This window comes from Seriola dumerili, unplaced genomic scaffold (genome assembly GCF_002260705.1).
Source record: "Seriola dumerili isolate Sdu_G_001 unplaced genomic scaffold, Sdu_1.0 BDQW01000068.1, whole genome shotgun sequence".
In the NCBI taxonomy this organism is placed as follows: Eukaryota; Metazoa; Chordata; class Actinopteri; order Carangiformes; family Carangidae; genus Seriola; species Seriola dumerili.
In genome coordinates, this window is record NW_019174323.1 from 15,627,347 (window position 1) to 15,646,972 (window position 19,626).

At 41.1% G+C, this 19,626-nt stretch overlaps 2 protein-coding genes across 2 annotated transcripts; both read left to right on the forward strand.

Annotated features, from left to right (window-relative positions):
* The first annotated feature begins 1,903 nt into the window (after nt 1–1,903).
* Nucleotides 1,904–9,310, forward strand: josd1 (Josephin domain containing 1). Its single transcript, XM_022742762.1, has 4 exons — nt 1,904–2,546; nt 2,637–2,765; nt 4,457–4,651; nt 6,411–9,310. Exons 1-4 carry the CDS (start codon nt 2,173–2,175, stop codon nt 6,508–6,510), a joined length of 798 nt encoding a protein of 265 aa, XP_022598483.1. The 5' UTR covers nt 1,904–2,172; the 3' UTR covers nt 6,511–9,310.
* A 1,160-nt stretch (nt 9,311–10,470) lies between these two features.
* Nucleotides 10,471–16,141, forward strand: cbx7 (chromobox 7). Its single transcript, XM_022742763.1, has 7 exons — nt 10,471–10,539; nt 12,807–12,850; nt 13,147–13,212; nt 14,321–14,387; nt 14,584–14,673; nt 14,749–15,024; nt 15,689–16,141. The coding sequence occupies exons 1-7, from the start codon at nt 10,471–10,473 to the stop codon at nt 15,881–15,883; spliced, it is 807 nt and encodes a 268-aa protein (XP_022598484.1). The 3' UTR covers nt 15,884–16,141.
* Nucleotides 16,142–19,626: the final 3,485 nt, after the last annotated feature.

A 19,626-nucleotide genomic window follows, 5' to 3' on the forward strand; every position in this document is an offset into this window, starting at 1 on the left:
TCTGAGCCTGGCGACAAAACAGATGGAAAGGTAGATGGATGGATGGAAGAAACCATTATCATTACACACCGTGAGTTAGCAGCCGTTGTTTTACCATTCAGAAGGGGGAACAAACTGCAAAAGAAGACCGAAATTCAGTATTTACCTCACACTACATACCTGTTTGTTTCGGCCACTTGGGGGTAATGGAAAAAAAATGCAAATACAACATTGACATATTGTTTTCCCTCCTGAGGGAAATCTGGTCTTGGGGTGCTAAATGCTAGCTGCTAACTGCTGTTTAGTGGCTGACAACGTGGATTTTTAACCTTACCTTTCTGAAAACACCTGCCTGCTACATCTAAAAAGAAAAAAAATGATGAGAGCGGTGAGGGTGAAACAAAACATTAAAGTTAAGGGCGTAAAAACCAAAGACACTTAAATGGTTCAGAGCTGATGAGAACTGCAGAGTTGACTTATAATTATCTGTAGCTTGTCACTACAAGTTGACTCCCTTAACACACAAGTTGTGATGTTATCTATTGTTAAGATAAATAAAAGTAGCTGATTTAAGCATTCAGCACTCAGAGCAAATTGAAATCACGTTAACACCTCAAATCATCAAACTTCCTTTTATGACTCGTACGTCACTGCTGTGTTATTTATGTATTAATTAATCTAAATGTACCTTATCACAGGTGAGAATAAAGTGGAAAATGTAGGCTTTCGCAGTCCCAAGGGAGGAACTGCTCCACTGCCTACTGACGCAGGCGGTGACAGCAATATGGAGCCAGGCTGACTCTACTGCGCATGTCCGCGTCTGCACGGACGGAGAGAGAGAGAGAGACAGACAGCGAGAGAGCGAGAGAGAGAGAAAGCGAGAGAGCGAGAGAGAGAGAAAGAGAGTGAGAGCTACACCAGGAAAAAAGTGTCAAAGACAAAGGACTGAACAGGCTTTGGGAAAAGAGGAGAGAGTTTATTCAGCTTTCACACCGGTTTATGGGAGTCCAGCTGTATTACCGCCGTCAGGAAACGGCCGGGTAAGTGGTCTGTGACAGAAAACGAAGTTATAAGGCGTAAAGGAGCCGTTATGGTTGTGTTAGGTGTAGACACGGGAGTCACGTAGAGCAGCCAGAAGTCTAACGCCAGATATCTGTTACTATCGCGGATTAATCGCATCTGTACATGTAATGTTTTAGAGTACAACGGCGGCTATTCCTCCTTAATGGACTGTAAGCTCTGTAATGTGTGTGTCCTGTTGTGTACGGGGCTGTTGTCATATGTTGCTAGCTTACTGAGCAGCCTGCTTCCTCTATCCAGTCCAAGCTGCTGGAAATGTTTACCTTCTTCTCATTTTGGGGTCTGCTGACCAAGAGGTGATTGTAGCAGCTTTTATTGTTATCTCAGCTATCTGTCAACACCAGCGACAACAAGTGTTGTTTAAGGTGTTTGGCTGCTGTTCAGGTTAAGTAAGCAGTTTTCAAGATGTCACTCTGGGCTCTGCTGACTTGTTTGTATTGCAACAACAACAAAACAACAAAAGTATATAATAGGATCACTGCTTTTTCTTTCTGTCTTGTCTTTCAGGTGTTTATCAGGCGCCTTTCTCGGCTCAACTCTAACTCCTGTTGCATGTGTTCAAGTGGAAGTGACGCTTCTTGGTCAGCAGTTTGGTGATGGAAAGAACTGCAAAGCTATAGGCTTGGTGACTGGATGGAAAGAACTGTCAACGCACACAAACACAGTGAGGATGGAGGAAGTGGAAACACACAGAGACCAACCAATGGCTATTTGACAGACGACACCACTGTGGTGTTGTTGGAGGAGTAATTTTCATTTGGGAGCAGCTGGAGTATCTTTGTTTGGATTTTTTTTTTTTTTTTTTTTTTTTTTTGCTGGCAATCTTGAGTTTCAGTTTTCGCGCCCTCCCCCCTGGTTACCGTTCTTCACATCTATCCGTTAGAGAGAGCAGGTGTTGCTGTGTTAAACAGCCACAGGTCTCATTTACCTTGCAACCCCCACCTCCCTCTCGACCATACGCAGAGACACACAAGCTCCTCTCTTCCGAGCGGCTGAGAGGTTGCTATGGCAATGGTTGTCATGATGCCAATGTAGCGTCCTGAAGGTAGTAGTTGTGGAGGTAGTGGTGGAACTGGAGGAGGTGGCGGCAGCGCCGGTGGTGAACGTCCAGGGATGGGAAGTGCTCCGTATCCAGCCGGGGAGTGGAAGGGGAAAGGGCGAGGCGGCCTGCAGGAGCTGGGCTGCATGCCCTGGAAGGTCAGCAAGCAGAAAGGTGGAGGAGGAGGAGGAGGAGGCGGAGGGGAGGTGGTGGTTGGAGCGGAGGAGAAGAGGTGCAGGGATCCCAGGGACTCTCAGCAGCAGCAGCAGGATCTTTCATCTTCCTGTTCCTCCCTCACCCCTCCAGCGCCTCCCCAGTCCTCTCTGACACCTCCAGCCATTTATCATGAGAAGCAGCGGAGGGAGCTGTGCGCCCTGCATGCGCTCAATAACGTCTTCCAGGACAGGACGGCCTTCAGTCGGGACACCCTGCAGGAGATATACCAGAGGTGAGCTGGTCCAACAAGCCATACCAAAATACTGTATGTACATGTGTACATGAGATGTTGTGGATAATCTCTCTTGTCAACTTGTTGCAGGCTTTCTCCCAGCACTCTGGTGACGCCTCATAAGAAGAGCATGCTGGGAAATGGGAACTACGATGTAAATGTCATTATGGCAGCCCTGCAGACCCGAGGTTTTGAGGCAGTTTGGTGGGATAAAAGAAGGTATGTAGAGCTAGCAATGAAACCGCCTGTTTCTCATGTTTTAAGTGTTACAGTGGAGTTTTATCAGTGATTGCTTATGTTGTAGCTGCTGTGTATGTTTTCACTGTTGTCCTAGGTGGTTCCTTAAATGCCCTAAAGGCTCCCTGTGTCCTCCTCTGCAGCTCAGCAACCTCATCAGATGGGTCTCAAATGAGCTCTTTGATTAGTCAGCAGTTCCATCAATTGACAAAGTCCAAGAGACACTTTTATCAGCATTCCTGTTTCCCTCATTATCAGTCTTACTTTTCTGTTGACAACAACAGCAGCCACAGACTTGCTTTTATCAGTCTAATGTTAATGTTATCATAAAAACCAAATTCCTGTTTGTCTGTCTTGACTAAAACAGGAACAAAATCAGAGCTACTCTTAATCTAGGGACAAAAACAACAGTGCCACTCTATTCAACCGATAGTTTGTAAATAAAAACCTTTTACATGTTCGCTGTTGTTCAGTGGTGATATGTTGCAAGACTCCAACCTAAGATTGAGACAAAAGAACCCAAGAACTGAAAGATCACCACTTGAACTTTACAGTACAAATAACAAGCCACTTGCATTCAGTTCTGTACATTTTTCTCAAAGAGGTGTGAGGAGTAAAGATGACATTTGTGTTTTGGTCAAAGTTGTGTTTGTAATGTAGCTGCAACCTGAGACTGTTTTTCTTATAACTCTTCCTAGTGTGTCCATTTACAGTGCAGGAAACTCTGACGGCCAAGATTTTACAATCAGCTTCCAAATAGCAACCTTGATAATGCAACAAACTACAAAATTTATGTGATCCTGTTTTGGAATTTGAATTTCCAGCAACAGTTTTCATTACGGAGTAATGTTCAAAATCACAGCTGAAATATCACACAATTACGGAGGGGACAAATAATTGATAGATTGATAATTGTTCTGTTATTGATGCTCTGGGAGCAGTTTTGTGACATGTCTGATGCTGTAGCTTCAGTGTTTCAGTCTCACAGCAGACGATTTGATACTGAAACTTGGAACACTGAAAGTTCAGCCTTTAGCTGCTTAACGGCTGTTTGACTTTTGATAGATGGAAAGTTTGTACGTGTTGCTGCACAAACTTTCCATCCAATCCATCAAATTAAAGAAAGCTCCACGCAGCATAGTACGTGCTGTTTCATCACAGTCGTCAATAGAAACTGGCCAAATGAAAAGCACTTCGTAGTGCAGTAAATACATATAATGTATGACCAATCCCTGCTTTTCGAAAATAAATCTGCCACTTTAGTTGGTTTTCATTTCTAGCTACTGGAATATTATGATACTCTAAAGAATTTCTTGAAACATATTGTGAATTGCAAAACAATGTGATTGTTATTGCAGGTAATGACCCTGTGAATCCTACCCTGTATGAGAGTTTATTTTCATGTCCTACAGAAATTAAAGGCTGGTTGTAGTGTATATAATGATCTTTAAACATATTCTGGTTCAGTGTCAATGGTCACTAGTAATGTACGGATTACACAATTTCCTACAAATTTACCACTTAAGAAATTGCAATATGATGCACCGATTTCCCCATAAAGTTTTCCGAAATATACAAACACATTTTAACTTGCTGCTCATCCTTTATCTCCCTTTAGCGATACAAAAGGGAAGTTTACAAAATAGTAAATGTTGCCTTTTTTTTACCTCCAGGGATGTTGGCAGCATCGAGCTGTCCAACGTGACAGGCTTCATTCTGAATGTGCCGTCCAACCTGCGCTGGGGGCCACTCCGGCTGCCGCTCAAACGCCAGCACTGGATAGGAGTCAGAGAGGTGGGAGGAGTCTACTACAATTTGGACTCCAAACTGCGTAGCCCTCAACCAATCGGCAATCCGGATGAGCTCAGGTGAGAGCGATGGGACATGTGTGTTTATGTTAGGGCATGTGTGCTCACCGTGACAGCTACGATATTAATTGTTTTACTGTTTTGTGGCCATAAAGCTTAGAATAATGAGGCCATAGATGTATCCATGTAGAGGATGTGTCCGAGAAATACACTAGGTTTGTGCCTTATTTGAAACTAGTCTCAGGATGGCCATGTGGTCTGTCCATTTAGCAATTTGATTTATTTACAACTATTGATCAGGTTGAATGTTTGAGTCTGTTAGAGACCTCTGTAATCTTTCTCAAAGTAAAAGCATTGAATCCCTTCATTGCTGAAATGTTTCTTTTTACTATGAAGCAGCTGCAGGAAGTTGTTAATAATGTGGAAGTGCTAATTGTCAACGCTGAAGAAGAAAACAGTTCAGTTACAGTGGTTCCAAACCTTTTCCAACTCATGGCCCACTCGGGAATCACCTAAATGTTGGCGACCCACATCTGACCCCATCACAATACGGAGGTCAAATAACGCATTCTCAGAGCACTTTTTATTTTAATGATAACAATCAATCATTCAGGACTGAGCTGAAAGCAGAGGAAGCTCAATATTTCTTTTTGTTTGACAGAGGAGAGATCAATTGTTGATTCACCGTCTGTCTCTTGACTGTTAATTTAATTCTTCCTGTTTCTAACCAGCTATTCATTTTGAAACTCCAGTTTTTGCCATGGTTGTGATCCTTTCCCTGCAATCAGACTGAGATACCAAACAAGTATACAATGTGGTCCGGCAGCAACAACATAAAAGTTCATGCCTTATCACAGTGATAGGCGTTAATATGAGAAAAAAACAATGAAGATCATTTTAAAACATTTAAAAACACTATATGTATATATTTCTAATCACATCATTTAACCAAAATCGTACTGTTTTGCAAATGATTTGTCAGCTCACATGCAATACCTTCCCAGTCCACCAGTGGGCCCCGGCCCACAGATTGGGAATCAAAGGGTGAAACAAGGGAACAAGTGACACAAAAACAAAGGGAAGCAAAACTGAAAAGACTGGGGATGCTGTGTTATGTAGAACTGAACTTAAAAGCGCATCTTAATAATGTCTGTAGTTGTCAGACACTGCCGGGTTCAGGCCAGGAACTGAAGACAAAAAGGACAGTTTATGGTAGAGTCGGTATGAAGCATCAGAGTTCTTTAGATACATGTATGTATGCTTGCTTCCCTGTAAGGCTATGATGCTTTAAAGCTGCACTAATGAATATTTTCATATCAACAATACTTCAAATGACTGTGTAATGTGTGTTTTGTTTTGTTTTTTCGTTTTAGCAAAAATCTCTGATAACTGATAACTTTATACTACCTGGCCAACACTAAGCAGCAGACATATAATGATAGTAATAAGCTGATGAATATATAGAGGAGCATTAAGCAGCCGGCCCTCAGGACTTGGTGGACACCAAAACAGAGCTAAAAGGAGAGTGAATATTGAACTTGTATTTGTCAGGTGGACAGAAACATACAAATCCAAATGAATGCTAATGTTGCTACGTATCTGCTGGATATTTAATTAGGCTTTTGTTTGCTAACACTTTCATAATAATTTTTCATTGCTTGCTCCACAGCCCTAAAGTGGCCAAAAAAATCAATGCAGCTCTAAAGCAGGTCTGCTCATTTTTAATTGTGGCCCTTTGAATTATGTTGTTAAGCTTTTTAATTCACTTGGATTTTTTCTGTGGCTTTCCTCTTTGCTTTTTCATTTTACCACAACCTAGGAAGTTTCTCCGCCAGCAGCTGCGAGGGAAGAATTGTGAACTCCTATTGGTTGTCTCAGAAGAAGTGGAGGCACGCCAAACATGGAGGTCTGATGGCTAAAGGTTTAACCAGCCAATCACAGCTCCTTCTGGGCCAATGGGCCAATCACAGAATGAACAGGAGAGGAGGTAGCGTCGTGCACAGCCAAACACATGGATGCACACTTACAGATGTATTTTTTCCCCCCTTTTTTGGGTTTTGTTTACACGGCCATTGCTGGACTCTTGTCGGATAAGATGCAGAGCAATGAAGGAAGCAAACACTTTACAGGGAGAATAAAGAATCACAGTCCTTTACTCGCAACACAGTTAAGACTTATGGAAAGTTATTATTCTGTTTCTGCTATTTCTGTGTTTTATATATATTGACTATTTTCCAAATGTCGGTTTTGATCCGTTGATTTTTTTTTGTTAGTTTTTTCCTTTTTACTGTTCAAGTTTCCAAAGTCATGGGAGTTCAGGCTTTATGAAAAATGCTGTGTTTATCTGCTGGTCTCCTTCAGCGACCCTCCCAGCTTTAGCCATGATGTTCACTGATGTGTCTTCGTGTTTCTGGACGTCGTGAATCCCTCTCTCTCTCTCTCTCTCTCTGTCTGTATCCTCCGTCCTTCACTTTCACCAAAGCGTGTCCTTCCTTGCCTCAGTGTGACTCCATCTCACTCTTCCTCTCTTCTCCCTTTCACATATCACAGGTCTAAATCAGTGATTTCTTGCCAACTTTGTATTTCATCCACTTTCCAAACACTTCTGGTACAGACTGAGCCTACACTGTGCAGAGGCTGTGCTGACACAACAGTTTTATATGGCAACAAAGCAATGCAACACCCTGGCCAAGCGCTCCCTCTAGTGGAGGTTTTGCCTAAGTTTCCTTCCATTCCTTCCTTTTTTGTTTAATTTTTCACGTTCAAATGGTTACTGTAAAGTAATGAAGTCTGCTTGTTATCAAAGAAATAATGCAATACTAACAATTACTGTCCTTTAGTAGAATTATACTGTATCATGATATAACAATCATTAAGTTGGAAAGAAAGAGAGAAAATTAAACTTATCAAAATGTTCCCCAAAATATAAAGTGACAGAAATTGGCCTGCATCAATCTTACAGCATCACAGCACAGTTTTTACTTTGGAAAAAGCAATCAACAAAACGATCTCAACTCAAAGTCCTCTAACTTGCTTGTTCTGGAGCTTTTGATCAAATTACACAGTGCTCGTCAGTGGAATGAGTTGACTCAGTTGTCATGGAAATGTAGATGCTCAAACTTTCCAGCAGCGCTTAAATGATTGTTGATTAATCCTTTAGTCGATCGGCAGTAGATTACTCAACAATTTTTTTTTTATAACCTGTTAATCATTCAAAAAATTAAGTATCTAGTTCCAGCTTATGTTTTATTGACTGTGCAGTTAATTGAGAAAATAACTGGCAGATTAATCAATAATGAAAATCACCATTAGTTGCAGCCTTTCTTTACAGGATATAGTTCTATGGTAACTGAGTAAAGTTAATCTGCTGATGAGGACTGTAAGATTCGGTCAAAAGCTCCGGGACAATCAAGGTGAATGGACTTTCAGCACGTTATTGTCACAAAAATGTCATATCAGTGTAAAAAGAATATTATTTTGTTCGTCCATATCACCTACTCTTTCTTAATGAGAGCCACAGTAATTTCTTGCACAGTGGTAAAATGTCTCCAGACAGACAGATCACACCACAAGGGTTAAACTTGATTCTTTTGATTTTAAATAATTATTCTTTTGGCTCCACAGTGGTCCAAAGGATCTCCACCACAGCAGCCCTCTGTAGCACAGGAGCTCAGCTGATGCAGGGCTCCTCCTCCTCTTAAACATCTCTCGTCAAACCTGCCAAACACAGTCAAAGTCTTATATAGTCAGCAGTGATGTATAATGTGTAAGGTTTCAGTCTGAGGAGGGGTTTCGGCAGGTTGTTTGTGTGAAGGGAAGTTGTCAGTTTAAGAAACGGTGGATGGAGTGTAGTGTGCCTGGGTAGTGAGTCTAGGAAAAAAAAAAGAAATGTGGGAAGAAAAGTGAAATTTGATGGGCCAGCGAGTGAGCACATGTCCAACCAGATGTGTGTTTCGGTTGATTATTGTGAAATAGGCCTTATGAAAGAGTCTGCTGTCGTAGCTTTCAGATCTATCAGTTTAAGATAAACTGTTTATACTGTACAAGTATTGTCTGTTAATGACAATATTGGCCTTAACTTGTTTACATTTAAAAATATATGTGTTGCTCTGAAAGATTAAGAGGGTCTGTGCAGTTTGATGCCATTTCAGGAGATTTATTCCAAAGCACCAGTTTATCATAAATTTAGAGGAGAAACAGCCGATGCTCCACCAGTGTACAGACTAACTAACCTGTAATGATGTTTTCACTTTTGCAGCCAAGGACTTTATGTTATTTTCAATTGTTTGAAATAGTATGATTTTATAAAGATAATATCACTTGATTTTCAACGGTGCATGTGTTATTTTGGAATGAAACTCTTCAGTTCCATCCCAGTCTGTAGACCTTCAATGTCCTGTTATATCCAAGTGAACCTCCAGGGAAACATCAGAGAGGTTGTCACTTTATTTGCTGAGATTTTTTTGAACCCAGTCACATCATAACTAATGTCTCACAATTGCATTCGATATTTGCTTTTTTTAGCCATGACAATCTATTCAGCCCTTCTCATTAAGGAATCCTGATTGTCACTGGGTTGATTTGGTTTTTTTGGTTTTGTTTTTGTTTTGTTTTTGTTTTTTGTTTTTTTGCATAGAAATAAAATGCTTATAATGGCACTTTATGTATAAGCTACTGTGTGGGTGATTAAATGGGTCATTATTTGCCCTGAAAGAGTCATTGTTGAGTTATAAAGTAGATCCTTCTTCTCAGCATGGTTGGGGTGGTTGTTTTGGTCGATGGTGGGAAGTAACTGTACTTGGATTCAGTTTTGAAGTACTTGTATTTGACTTGAGTTTTTTTATATTATGTTGTTTCATACTTCTACCCCAATTTCCCCACATTTCTGAAGAAAACATGTCACTTTTAACTCAACTGCATTTATAGAGAATTTACATAAAAACATGAAAATCTTAGTTACCTAGTAGAGGATTGAACCAGTGGTTTCCAAACTCTTTGGCTTGTGAACCCTTACAAAAAAGCAATGTCTAGTTGGGGCTCCGAGTCGGATTTCAGTTGTTATATAACTAATATTTCACAAAAAAGCAAAGTGTCAGGGAAAAAAATACAAATACAAATTTGTGAAGCAGAACTTTGTTCCTCCACTTTCTTTTGACCCCTGAGATTTATCTTGTGCCCTTGGTAGGAAACCACTGGACTTATGGTATCAAACATAAAGTTGTTAAAGCAAGTGAAACCTCAACTACAACAATAAAATGCTATTTTTTCATTTATGCATCAGTAGTACCAATCTAATAATGTCATAGTTAATAATGTCCGTCAGAGGTGCATTTTCTGCATATGGTATACTTACTTTTCATACTTTTAAGTACATTTGCCGACGATTCTTTCCACTGTTCCTCAGTGAGATTTTAAATTTCAAGGCTTTAACCTACAGAGTGTGTTTACATCATAGTGTTTCTGGATGTGAGCACGTCTTCACGACCGTTTTCCTCATCTATTCATACCATTTTTACACGCAGTCTATGATCCATACACCGAATGAATGATGAGGGGGATGAGGCAGCTGGTGGCGCGCGCCGACTCATCGTCAGGGGCGCGCGCTCTCGGGAGACGGGCGCGCGCGAAGCGGTGTGCAGATGTGTCGCAGATTTTGTAAAGTCACTGGACGCACAGAAAGATCCAGCACAAGGAAGTCTCTCCGGATAAATGGGGCCTTAAAAACTGTCAGGAAAAGAAGACAGCTGAGGGAGAAGCGGGAAGGAGAGGACTGCACCGAGGGAGCGCTGTGATAACCCGTTAACGTTAGCTTAGTTTGTGGAGAAGAAGGACGTTACTTTGACAGTTAAAGCCCAACGGACGGCCGCGTGCACACAGAGATGGAGCTGTCAGCGATTGGAGAGCAAGTGTTTGCCGTGGAATCAATCGTCAAGAAAAGAGTTAGAAAGGTAAACGGGTCAACACCTTCACTGAATGTATCCGCGGGACGTTGTCAGCATTTGAAGGAAACACATTTTCGGGAGGAGAGGATGCTACTTTGGATGCCAATGGAAGCTTGAGAGATTAAATGAACAGAATCGCGCGACTAATCTGGTTATCTAATTGCGGGCTGTATAAAGGGGGCGGGTAAGAGGAGGATGTCCCTTTAATGTAACGTGAGAGTGTTGTCATTGCACTACAGCTTAACATGTCAGGTGTTTGCACAGGCTGGAGGAGGACACGTTGTTAACCTAACACCTCCGTTTGGGCCTGTTTGCTTGCTAATTGGGTTTGGATCTAAGTTACCGTGTTAGTGTTGACAGAAGAGAGTGCGTAGCTACAAATTATGGCGCCTATTTACTAGCAGCACCCCCCCCCCACCCCCCCTCAACCTCACCACCCTGGCATGAATGTGCAGGGGTAGATAAAAAATGATTTAAGCACTTTATAGTAAAATTAACTAAGCACAGATACAAAGGTAGGACACGTGAGCCATTGTGCCAGTTAGTTGCATTTTCTGCCAATTAGCATTTTTTTTTTCAAGTAGCAATACACAATTAAAAACTTTTGCCCATTTGTTTCATTAATTGATTTTGTAGTGTAATCGAAAATTCTCAACACAATTTTCAAGAGACAAAAGTGACTTTCTTCAAATGTCTTGTTTAGTTTGACTGACAGTCCAAATCCCAGTTTTATGATCATGTAAGAGGCTGGAATTAATTCAGCACTAATATAGAGAATATAGACATGAAGTGCATAACGCTGACATACTACTGTATGTCAGGTGTTTGCAACCAACAGCAATTTGGCAAAATATACTGTAAAAGGAGTTCAGAGATAACTATGGTCGACCTACTTTGAATTTATACTTTATAAGTGTTTGCAAGGCAGATTTAGTCGATAGCAACTATGTTTAAGTGGTTTGATATTAAGCTTGAAGTTAGGATTCACTAAGAATAAAGTGAAAGTTCACTACTACACATAAGTTCATGTCAAAACCACATGTAGTACTCAATAATCTGCCAACCCACAACTCAAACATGTCTACTCATGGATAGTTAGTGCACAGAGGCATCTTGAGTTTAACTGATCTTTCCAGTGATGCTATAAAAAGCATTTCTAATATATAAAAGGCCTGTAACTATACCATGAGTGCATAATATTTACATGCACCGAGTGTTAAATTAGTTATATTGCATGTTATGGAAATTCTGGACATTTATATTTATTTATTATAGCAGCCACAGTTAAGGGAGCAAGCAATGCTGTTAATTTAGACTGTAAGTCTCACACAGTATACATCGCATGCATGTCCTTTTTACTGTATATGGGGAACTGGGTGAGTAACATGAAGTCGGGAAAAGTGGTGACCTCACCCACTGAGAATACCTTTGAGAGCTTGGAAGTTATTACTGAATGATGTCACAGAGGATGACTAACTCTGAAAGGCTTGCCTGGTATCTGGAAAACATACAGTACATTTTACATTATCTGTTAATTATAGATGTTGTCTGATGGTACGACAACATCTTCCTACTGATCAAGAACGTATTGGAATAAAGATATTAAGTAGATGAAAGATGTTGGTCAGTGTCGCCCTTGTTTTTTTCCTTTCCCTATTGTCGTATAATGCACTGTATATTAGTTAGTGTAACTCTATTTTGACAATGATTGCACTGCAAATTGTTTAAAAAAAAAAAGGGCACACACACACACACACACACACACACACACTTACTTGAAAGCTTAATGGAAACTTTTGTAGAGATGAGAGCTTTAACCTTCTCTGGTCTGAGTGTAATGAAGGCTAAAGAGGAAATATCCCACAAATGATACAGGCACCATTGGGCCAATTATTACCATTAATCCTGCAAGTTTTGATGAAATCTGAATCAGGGTTGCAGCTGTTTCAGGCTTTTAAAGTTTGACTTTTTGACTTTAACTGACTTTAACTTCATGTTAAAGTCCACGGTGTGCAACCTTTAGTTTCACAGATGTGACTTTTTGATCGTAGCACCTCCATTAATCGTCATACACCTTTTACTATGGAACTCAGTGACAGTAAACTCATTGCTTCAAGCTTTATCAAAACAGACATCCCAGGGGAAGCACCACATTTAATAGATTTAAATGGTTTAAATTTAGTGTGTGTTGGACAAGCCACTGTACACTCTATGATTTAATTGAAATAACTTCTTCTTGGCTGATGCTGCTCTAAAACTTTACGTCTCCACAGGGGAATGTGGAGTATCTGCTCAAGTGGAAAGGATGGCCTCCAAAGTAAGTATGTAAACTTAATTTGGAGATATGAATTGATTATATTAAACCTGCAAAGGTGCGTCATATTCACATCGACATGTACAGTAGATTATATGTATGCACAGTAAAGTACCATGGCCTTTGTAAAAAATAAATACATCAAAAACATCTGGTCAAAGATAAAATTTCATAGCATATATACTAAATGGTGTTGTATGAGAACTTATTCAAATACCTGACGAAATGCAATAATGAATGAAAGAAGGAAATAAGTAGAAACATTTTCTACTTGTGTATACTATTTTCATGTCTTGCAGATACAGCACATGGGAACCTGAGGAACACATTCTGGACCAGCGCTTGGTGCAGGCCTACGAAGAGAAGTAAGGTTCCACTCAACATGTTGTATGTGCCTGAGTTCAGGAAAGGCCAGAAGCTTTGACACATAGCGGAGCAGGAATAAATCAGTCTTCTTCTAACATTATATTGATCATAAAGGGATCATGACTCAGCAGACCAAGACCCAGATCCATGATCCCTCTCCAGCTGGAGCATGTGTCCTTGGTTGTTGGATTGGAATTGGATATAGAAAAACACATAAAATCCACATCTAAATGCACCAGTTGTGCAAGGAGGATCTTCCAAATCATCTCCAAATGTGATCAGATACACATTTGGCTACAATTATGAGAGCAGTAGAGAAGAGTACAGTGTCGTTGAGTGCTGGGCATATCTATTTCACAATAGATCCATGTAAGCAGAAAGCAGGTAAAAGTTCTTATTATTCTGGTGGATTAATAATAAGTGATGTGTTCTGAATTTTAAATAGATTATAAACCTGCAATAACTTTACTGTTTTTCGTTTTGGTTGTAAGTTGATGTGCAAACATGTTAAGAAACAGTTTCTTATTTACACAAAGAAAAGACAACAGAAGATTAGCCTTCATTCAGAGTCGTGTTTCTATTTGCCTGATGAATGTAAGTCTAATTTTCATACTCCATGATGTTCACCAGCCAGGTTCTGACTGTGTCTGTCTGCTTTGGTGCTGAGCAGTGGGTTTTTAGAGCTTTTTCACTGAAAACACCTCCAAAAAAGACACTGTAAGAGCAAGAGTAAAGAGTGAAGCTGTGGGCTGTAAAACCAAAACAACGAGCTGAAAGACACTAAAACGCTCCATAGAGCTGAGGGGAGCCGCAGAGAAAGGTGATGACTCTACATGGGTTTGTCTCTACGAGCGACCTCTTTCACATTACACATTTGGTCATGTGGTCCATTGTCATTGTAAACATATTAATTACAGCTATATGAGATATACATGAGATGCAGTTTTTATGCCATGTGGAAAATGAACCCAATGAAAACACATTTAGACAAAAGAAACATGTTACATGTTAGGTTCAAAATGGGCTTGAAATTAGTACATAAAATAGTCAGTGCATACATTTCAAGGACATTTTCATGTGTTTATTAATGTGCTCGTTTTTTCCTAGAGAGCAAAGAGACAGAGCTCTGGGTCACAGGAGGAAAGGATCAAAATCCAAAAGAGTCCTTCTGCAGGTAAAGTTTGGACGAGAGTTTTTTCTTAACGACACAACTTCACAGTGGTTCATACTCGAGTGTACAGTTCTCTTTCTATTTTGCTTTTCCTGTATTGGAAACTGTCCAGGTATTTTCCTCACAGGCCACCACCTTGCTCGCACAGTTATTCGAATGACGACTCTTATGCATTTTCTTCTTTCTGATCTCGATTCAGAACACTGTCTACACCATGGATCTCCGCAGCGCTCACAAGACTCCAGAGAAGCCTTCACCCCGCTTGCGTCTCTCCCTAACGCGCTCACTGGTCCCAGAGGACGAGGACGAGGACGAGGATGAGGATGAAGATGAGGATGAAGATGAGGATGAGGATGAGGATGAGGACGAGGACGAGGATGAGGATGAGGACGAGCCGTACAGTGCCTGCAGGCAAGGCCCACGATCGCAAGTGGCACATCACAAAGGCAAACCCAGCAGGTCACAGTTCAGGTGCCTTGACTCAAACCCTGCGAGTCCAACACAAGAGGACTGGGAAGGCCTGGAAGACGAAGAAGAAGAAGAAGAAGAAGAAGAAGAAGAAGAAGGAGAAGAGGAGGAGGAGGAGGAAGAGGAGGACAATGTAGAAGATGAGGAGGATAGGGAAGAGGAGGAGACAGAGGTGGCTCAGAAGGACACAACAGAGAAGAGTGGAGGCATTCATAATGGTAAGTGTGTCACTTGGTCAGCCAGTCGGCTCTAATCACCATCACGACCCAGTTTACCTGACTCTTTGTGGACCTCCTAATAGGCACGGCCACGCACAGGCTTCTTTCACTGGGCATGCAACCAGAAACATCCTCTATCCTGAGCTGATTAAAGAGCAAACCAGGCAGGGATCAAAATACAGACTAATGAAAGAGTATTTCAAGTCTCCGTGTGCATGTAAAGGTACGACAACGGTTGCTCTAGAGCCTCTACTTTAAAAATATCGGTGTATCTTTGTGACAGTGAAATGGCATCCGGTGGCAACCAGCTGTCAGTCAACCGTTTAAAGTTAAGACATCTCAGAGTTTCCCCAAAATAATAAATGTGGGGTTCAGAATGGGGGATTTCTGTCCTCCCTCTCACCTCAGAAGCACTCAGAGTCGTCTGTTCCTGCAGCCAATTGCATCCTATCTGCCTTTGTCAATTTATGAATCAAAGCAGAGATAATATACCCAGGTCAGAGCAGGGAGGTTAACTCAATAACAGTACACATGTGATAGGCTTGATGGAATCACTGTCTGCCTGCAACTCTACCCTGTCTTTCTCTCTCCATGTTCCTGCCTCATTCAGGACAAGAGAAGACAGACGAGTGGAGCTCTGCCATCGTACCAGACGGGGTCACTGCATCGGACAAGTCGGACGACGTCTGGAGACCCGTCATTAGTGCGGGAGAGGTGACAGTCACAGACATCACCCTCAACTCCCTCACGGTGACTTTCCGAGAGTCGAGAGTGGCCAAGGGCTTTTTCAGAGACTGGGGCCTGGAGGTCTGAAGCCATGAAGTGGGAGTAGGTTGGCAGGGTGGGCACTGCAGGAAGGAGCTGGAGGCACTGGCTTAATAGCAGCGTGTAAATGGTGATTGCGGACCAAGAGTGGTGTTTTCACATCCTCTCTGCAACCTCTCGCTCTGCTCTTCCCCTCGAAAGCTACTTCCAGTCTGGTCAGTGGTACGTTTACATGCACAGAGTCACCTGGATAAAAGCCGGACTCCAGTTAATGTTACATTTAGGGCGAGCTGTTCACCTTTAACACATGGGGACTGAGTTTGCCTTGAATTAAAGGGGCATTAGATACCTATAACTGTTTGTTTGTGGCTTCTATTGGTGACCAAGGAAATGCAAAACCGTGGACAGATAACTCAGTTAGCAGCTAAAACAGTCTCGAACTAGCCCGAACATTTTCTCTACAGAGAGGAGTAAGTTAGCTGATTAGAGCAGAGATCCAACAGAAACATCTGGTGAAGGCAATACTCTATTTCACCATACTAAAGGATGGAATAATATTTCCTTTTTGGCTGTTTATTGCCTGTAGAACAAAATGTGCGACACAGGTTGCCAGGCTCATTGCGGCTGATATGCACTCACCGCCACTGCAGGACCAAATGTGAGCCGGCTCTGGCCCATATATGGCTGCCAGATTTAAGTAGATTTTGGAGGCGCAGACTTGGGCTGAGGAATCAGTTCCAGTTAGCAGGAGTCGGGTCAGCGTCAGCCCCTTGAATCTTCCATTGTCAAACAGATGAGAAGGGGACTAGGTAGGTGAGATGGTGGAGTAACTAAATTCCCTTAAAAAGGGTTGTGAAGTGAGTTCTTGAAGCCAGAAATCTAACACCTCCCTAAGGAATCTCTGAGTTGTTGCTAGTGGTTAAATTGCTCTGGTACATAAAGGGTCTTAAAGGTACACAATAGAGTTTTCTTTCCCTAGACAAACACAGTTACATTTACATTCACTGTTACTCACCAAAAAGGTTTGTGTTTCCTCAAGACAATTGTGTTGAGCTCATTTCCTTTTTCAAAAAACATTTGCATTGCATTGAGTTTTTTTGATTAATTTGAACCCTGTATCGTTTTACATCCATGTGCAGAGTCTGCAATCTTCTTCCCTGGATTTCGCCAGTGCATCGCTACTTTTCCTGGTGCAGGAAACACAAACCCACTCACCAACGTTACACCATGGCACAGTGGTCAAAATCTCCACAGGGTGCCTTTAAAACGGTTAACAGCCTTGTACGTGACATTTTCATGTTCTTATCTCCTCTCATACCTGAGGGATTCAGTGAATATAATGAATGAATATAATAAGTTCCATGCAGTTGCACTGAAGTTCAGTATATGGACCAATGTACTGTGCAGCTCTGATTGTGAGTCCAGACAGTTACAACATTTTCATTCGGGGAAGTAAAGCTAGGTAACATCAGGAATCACGTGAGAGGAAGAGGAAGAAGAAGAGGAAGAGTCCTCTGTGCATGTAAACATGGCCGCTGTTTCTGTCTTTCTTCCACACTAAGCTAACCGTTCAGTACTGGACTCAAACATATTGTACATACTCTAAACTACAGTGAGGTGGGCATAGCCGTCAGTCCCACGCTAACATGCAGTGCTGTACCTGTAACCTGTAAACACAGACTGTTACCACTGTACAACATGTGGCTTAGTCTTGTACGCGTTTCAAAACCCTCTGAGAGATGATTTGATCCGCCTGCATGCATCTTCCCTCCAGTACAGTTCTATCAATGCAAAGACAGACAGTGTAGTTTCCTCTGTCCACCCAGCTCTTCATCTGAAAACACACAACACACCATACAAGTGACGACTGAGTCTTGTACCAAAAGTAGAAAACTAGACTTGATAACAGAACACATTATGGAATTGCACTGAATTTACATCCTAAGGGCCTCTTTGTAAAGTTTGACCGGCGGGTTTAAAGGCGAATATATATCAGTTCTGATTTTTAATTATGGTTTTTGCGAACACCTGATAATTTGTGACGATATTCAGAAGCTTTCAATGAGATAATTTCCCCAAAAAATCACAGATTCAGTGTTTACCCCTAAATTTGATTATTCTGAAGATGAATACGAAAAAAAACTCTCTACTAAAAGCCAAACTAGTACATTTAGTTCTGTTAGCTGTTTAGCCCTTTAACTACCAATTACAATGGTTTACATTAAAAACATTTTTTTTTTTTATTAAACACACTGAAGTTTTATTAATTTGTTATTTTTGGGAAAGCTCTGTTTCCACTTAAATGACCAATGACATGCAGATTTAAGCCTTGCTTTAATACATAATCCATCACAGTTTAGCAATTAACAATTAACTGCCTTCATTTTCTAAGTAAATTGTGGTGATCTTATGTGGTAATGAAATGCAAACGAGTACTGTTTGGAAAACTCCACAAAAATCGAATCATTCAGCGAGAGAAATGTGATCAAAGTCGGTGGTTCCCCTCCAAGGGTTTGAGATGAGTCTAGTAGGTAGCAAGACGTTTGCCAGGCAGGAAATAAGAAAACTCAAAATTCAGATCATCTTTCAGACTTTTCTCTAACCTTTCTCCGTCATGGGAGAGTTTCCAAATAACACCCTCTTTGCTTTGCATTATCATTTGATTATTCAACATGAGCTCAAAAAGAAGCAGTAAGTGATTGTTGACTGGGATGGATTGCACATCTCAAGGTATGTCAAGTCATTATGGCATGAAAATCAAGGACAGGTTCATTTCTTGATCACAGTCTCAAGTAGCTGTTTCTGGAGCTTTTGATCGTATCACATGATCTTCATCGATAGATGCCGAGTTGTCATGGCATTGTAGATTCTAACATTTCACATCTTTTCTGACTTTAAGTTTCAAACTCCATTCTTTACAGATCATAATGACAGGAGTCCAAATAGATTTAGATATCACGGATTAATGATACAATAATTATTCAACGGCAATAACTTTGTTTTCTAACTCTTAACTCTAAAGTCAGAAACAAATGGAGACTTCAAAATCTACAATTCCATGACAACTGAGCAAACTCCACCTGAAATAAACTGAATCCTGTGGCAGCTTATCTAAAAACCTGCAGTATGCTTAAGTGCATTAGTAGCTAATGGGCTAAAACATGAGGAACTGAGCGGTACGGTCATTAACACGGGGTGACACAGCCCCCTCCAACAATCACATGGTTCAATAAAAAAGTAAATAATCATTAAGATAATTATATAAAAAATGCAAAATATTGACAAATACTAAGAATAATTAACTGAAAGTGAAAAGTTTCCCCACAACCAGACTGATAAGACGGATTTCAGGGATAAACACTGAAAAGACTAATGTCACAAATTAAAAAAAAAAAAAAAGCCCAACTCTGAGGTCAGTGGCGTAAGCCTGCTGGCTTCCTGCCCAGTGGACACAGGAGCTGATGTGATGTGTCATGTCTGTGGAATCCACCACAGTGGCGTCCCATTGGTCCATAAGTTGTTTATCCCACACTGAGGATGATGGGTCAGCGTTTCGTGATCCCAAAACTGTCTCTGTGGGATAATGAAGCTGCAGGGAATGGAAGTGCCTGATGTTGCATAATTTTGTTGTTGTTTTGTCTGTGGAGCTTTTAGGGCTAATGTCTCTCTCTCTCTCCTTTACACACACACACACACACACACACACACACACAAAGACACACACACAAAGACACACACACACACTTATATGGTTTTTGTATGTCTGAATGCACGATCCTCAAATGATGTTA

Excerpts from the sequence above, each read along its gene's own strand:
- cbx7 (XM_022742763.1), top strand. The coding sequence starts at position 10,471 with ATGGAGCTGTCAGCGATTGGAGAGCAAGTGTTTGCCGTGGAATCAATC. Across the intron at positions 10,540-12,806 it reads TCAAGAAAAGAGTTAGAAAG|GGGAATGTGGAGTATCTGCT; the intron begins GTAAACGGGTCA and ends ACGTCTCCACAG. Across the intron at positions 13,213-14,320 it reads GTGCAGGCCTACGAAGAGAA|AGAGCAAAGAGACAGAGCTC; the intron begins GTAAGGTTCCAC and ends GTTTTTTCCTAG.
- josd1 (XM_022742762.1), top strand. The coding sequence starts at position 2,173 with ATGGGAAGTGCTCCGTATCCAGCCGGGGAGTGGAAGGGGAAAGGGCGA. Across the intron at positions 2,547-2,636 it reads CTGCAGGAGATATACCAGAG|GCTTTCTCCCAGCACTCTGG; the intron begins GTGAGCTGGTCC and ends AACTTGTTGCAG. Across the intron at positions 2,766-4,456 it reads GTTTGGTGGGATAAAAGAAG|GGATGTTGGCAGCATCGAGC; the intron begins GTATGTAGAGCT and ends TTTTACCTCCAG.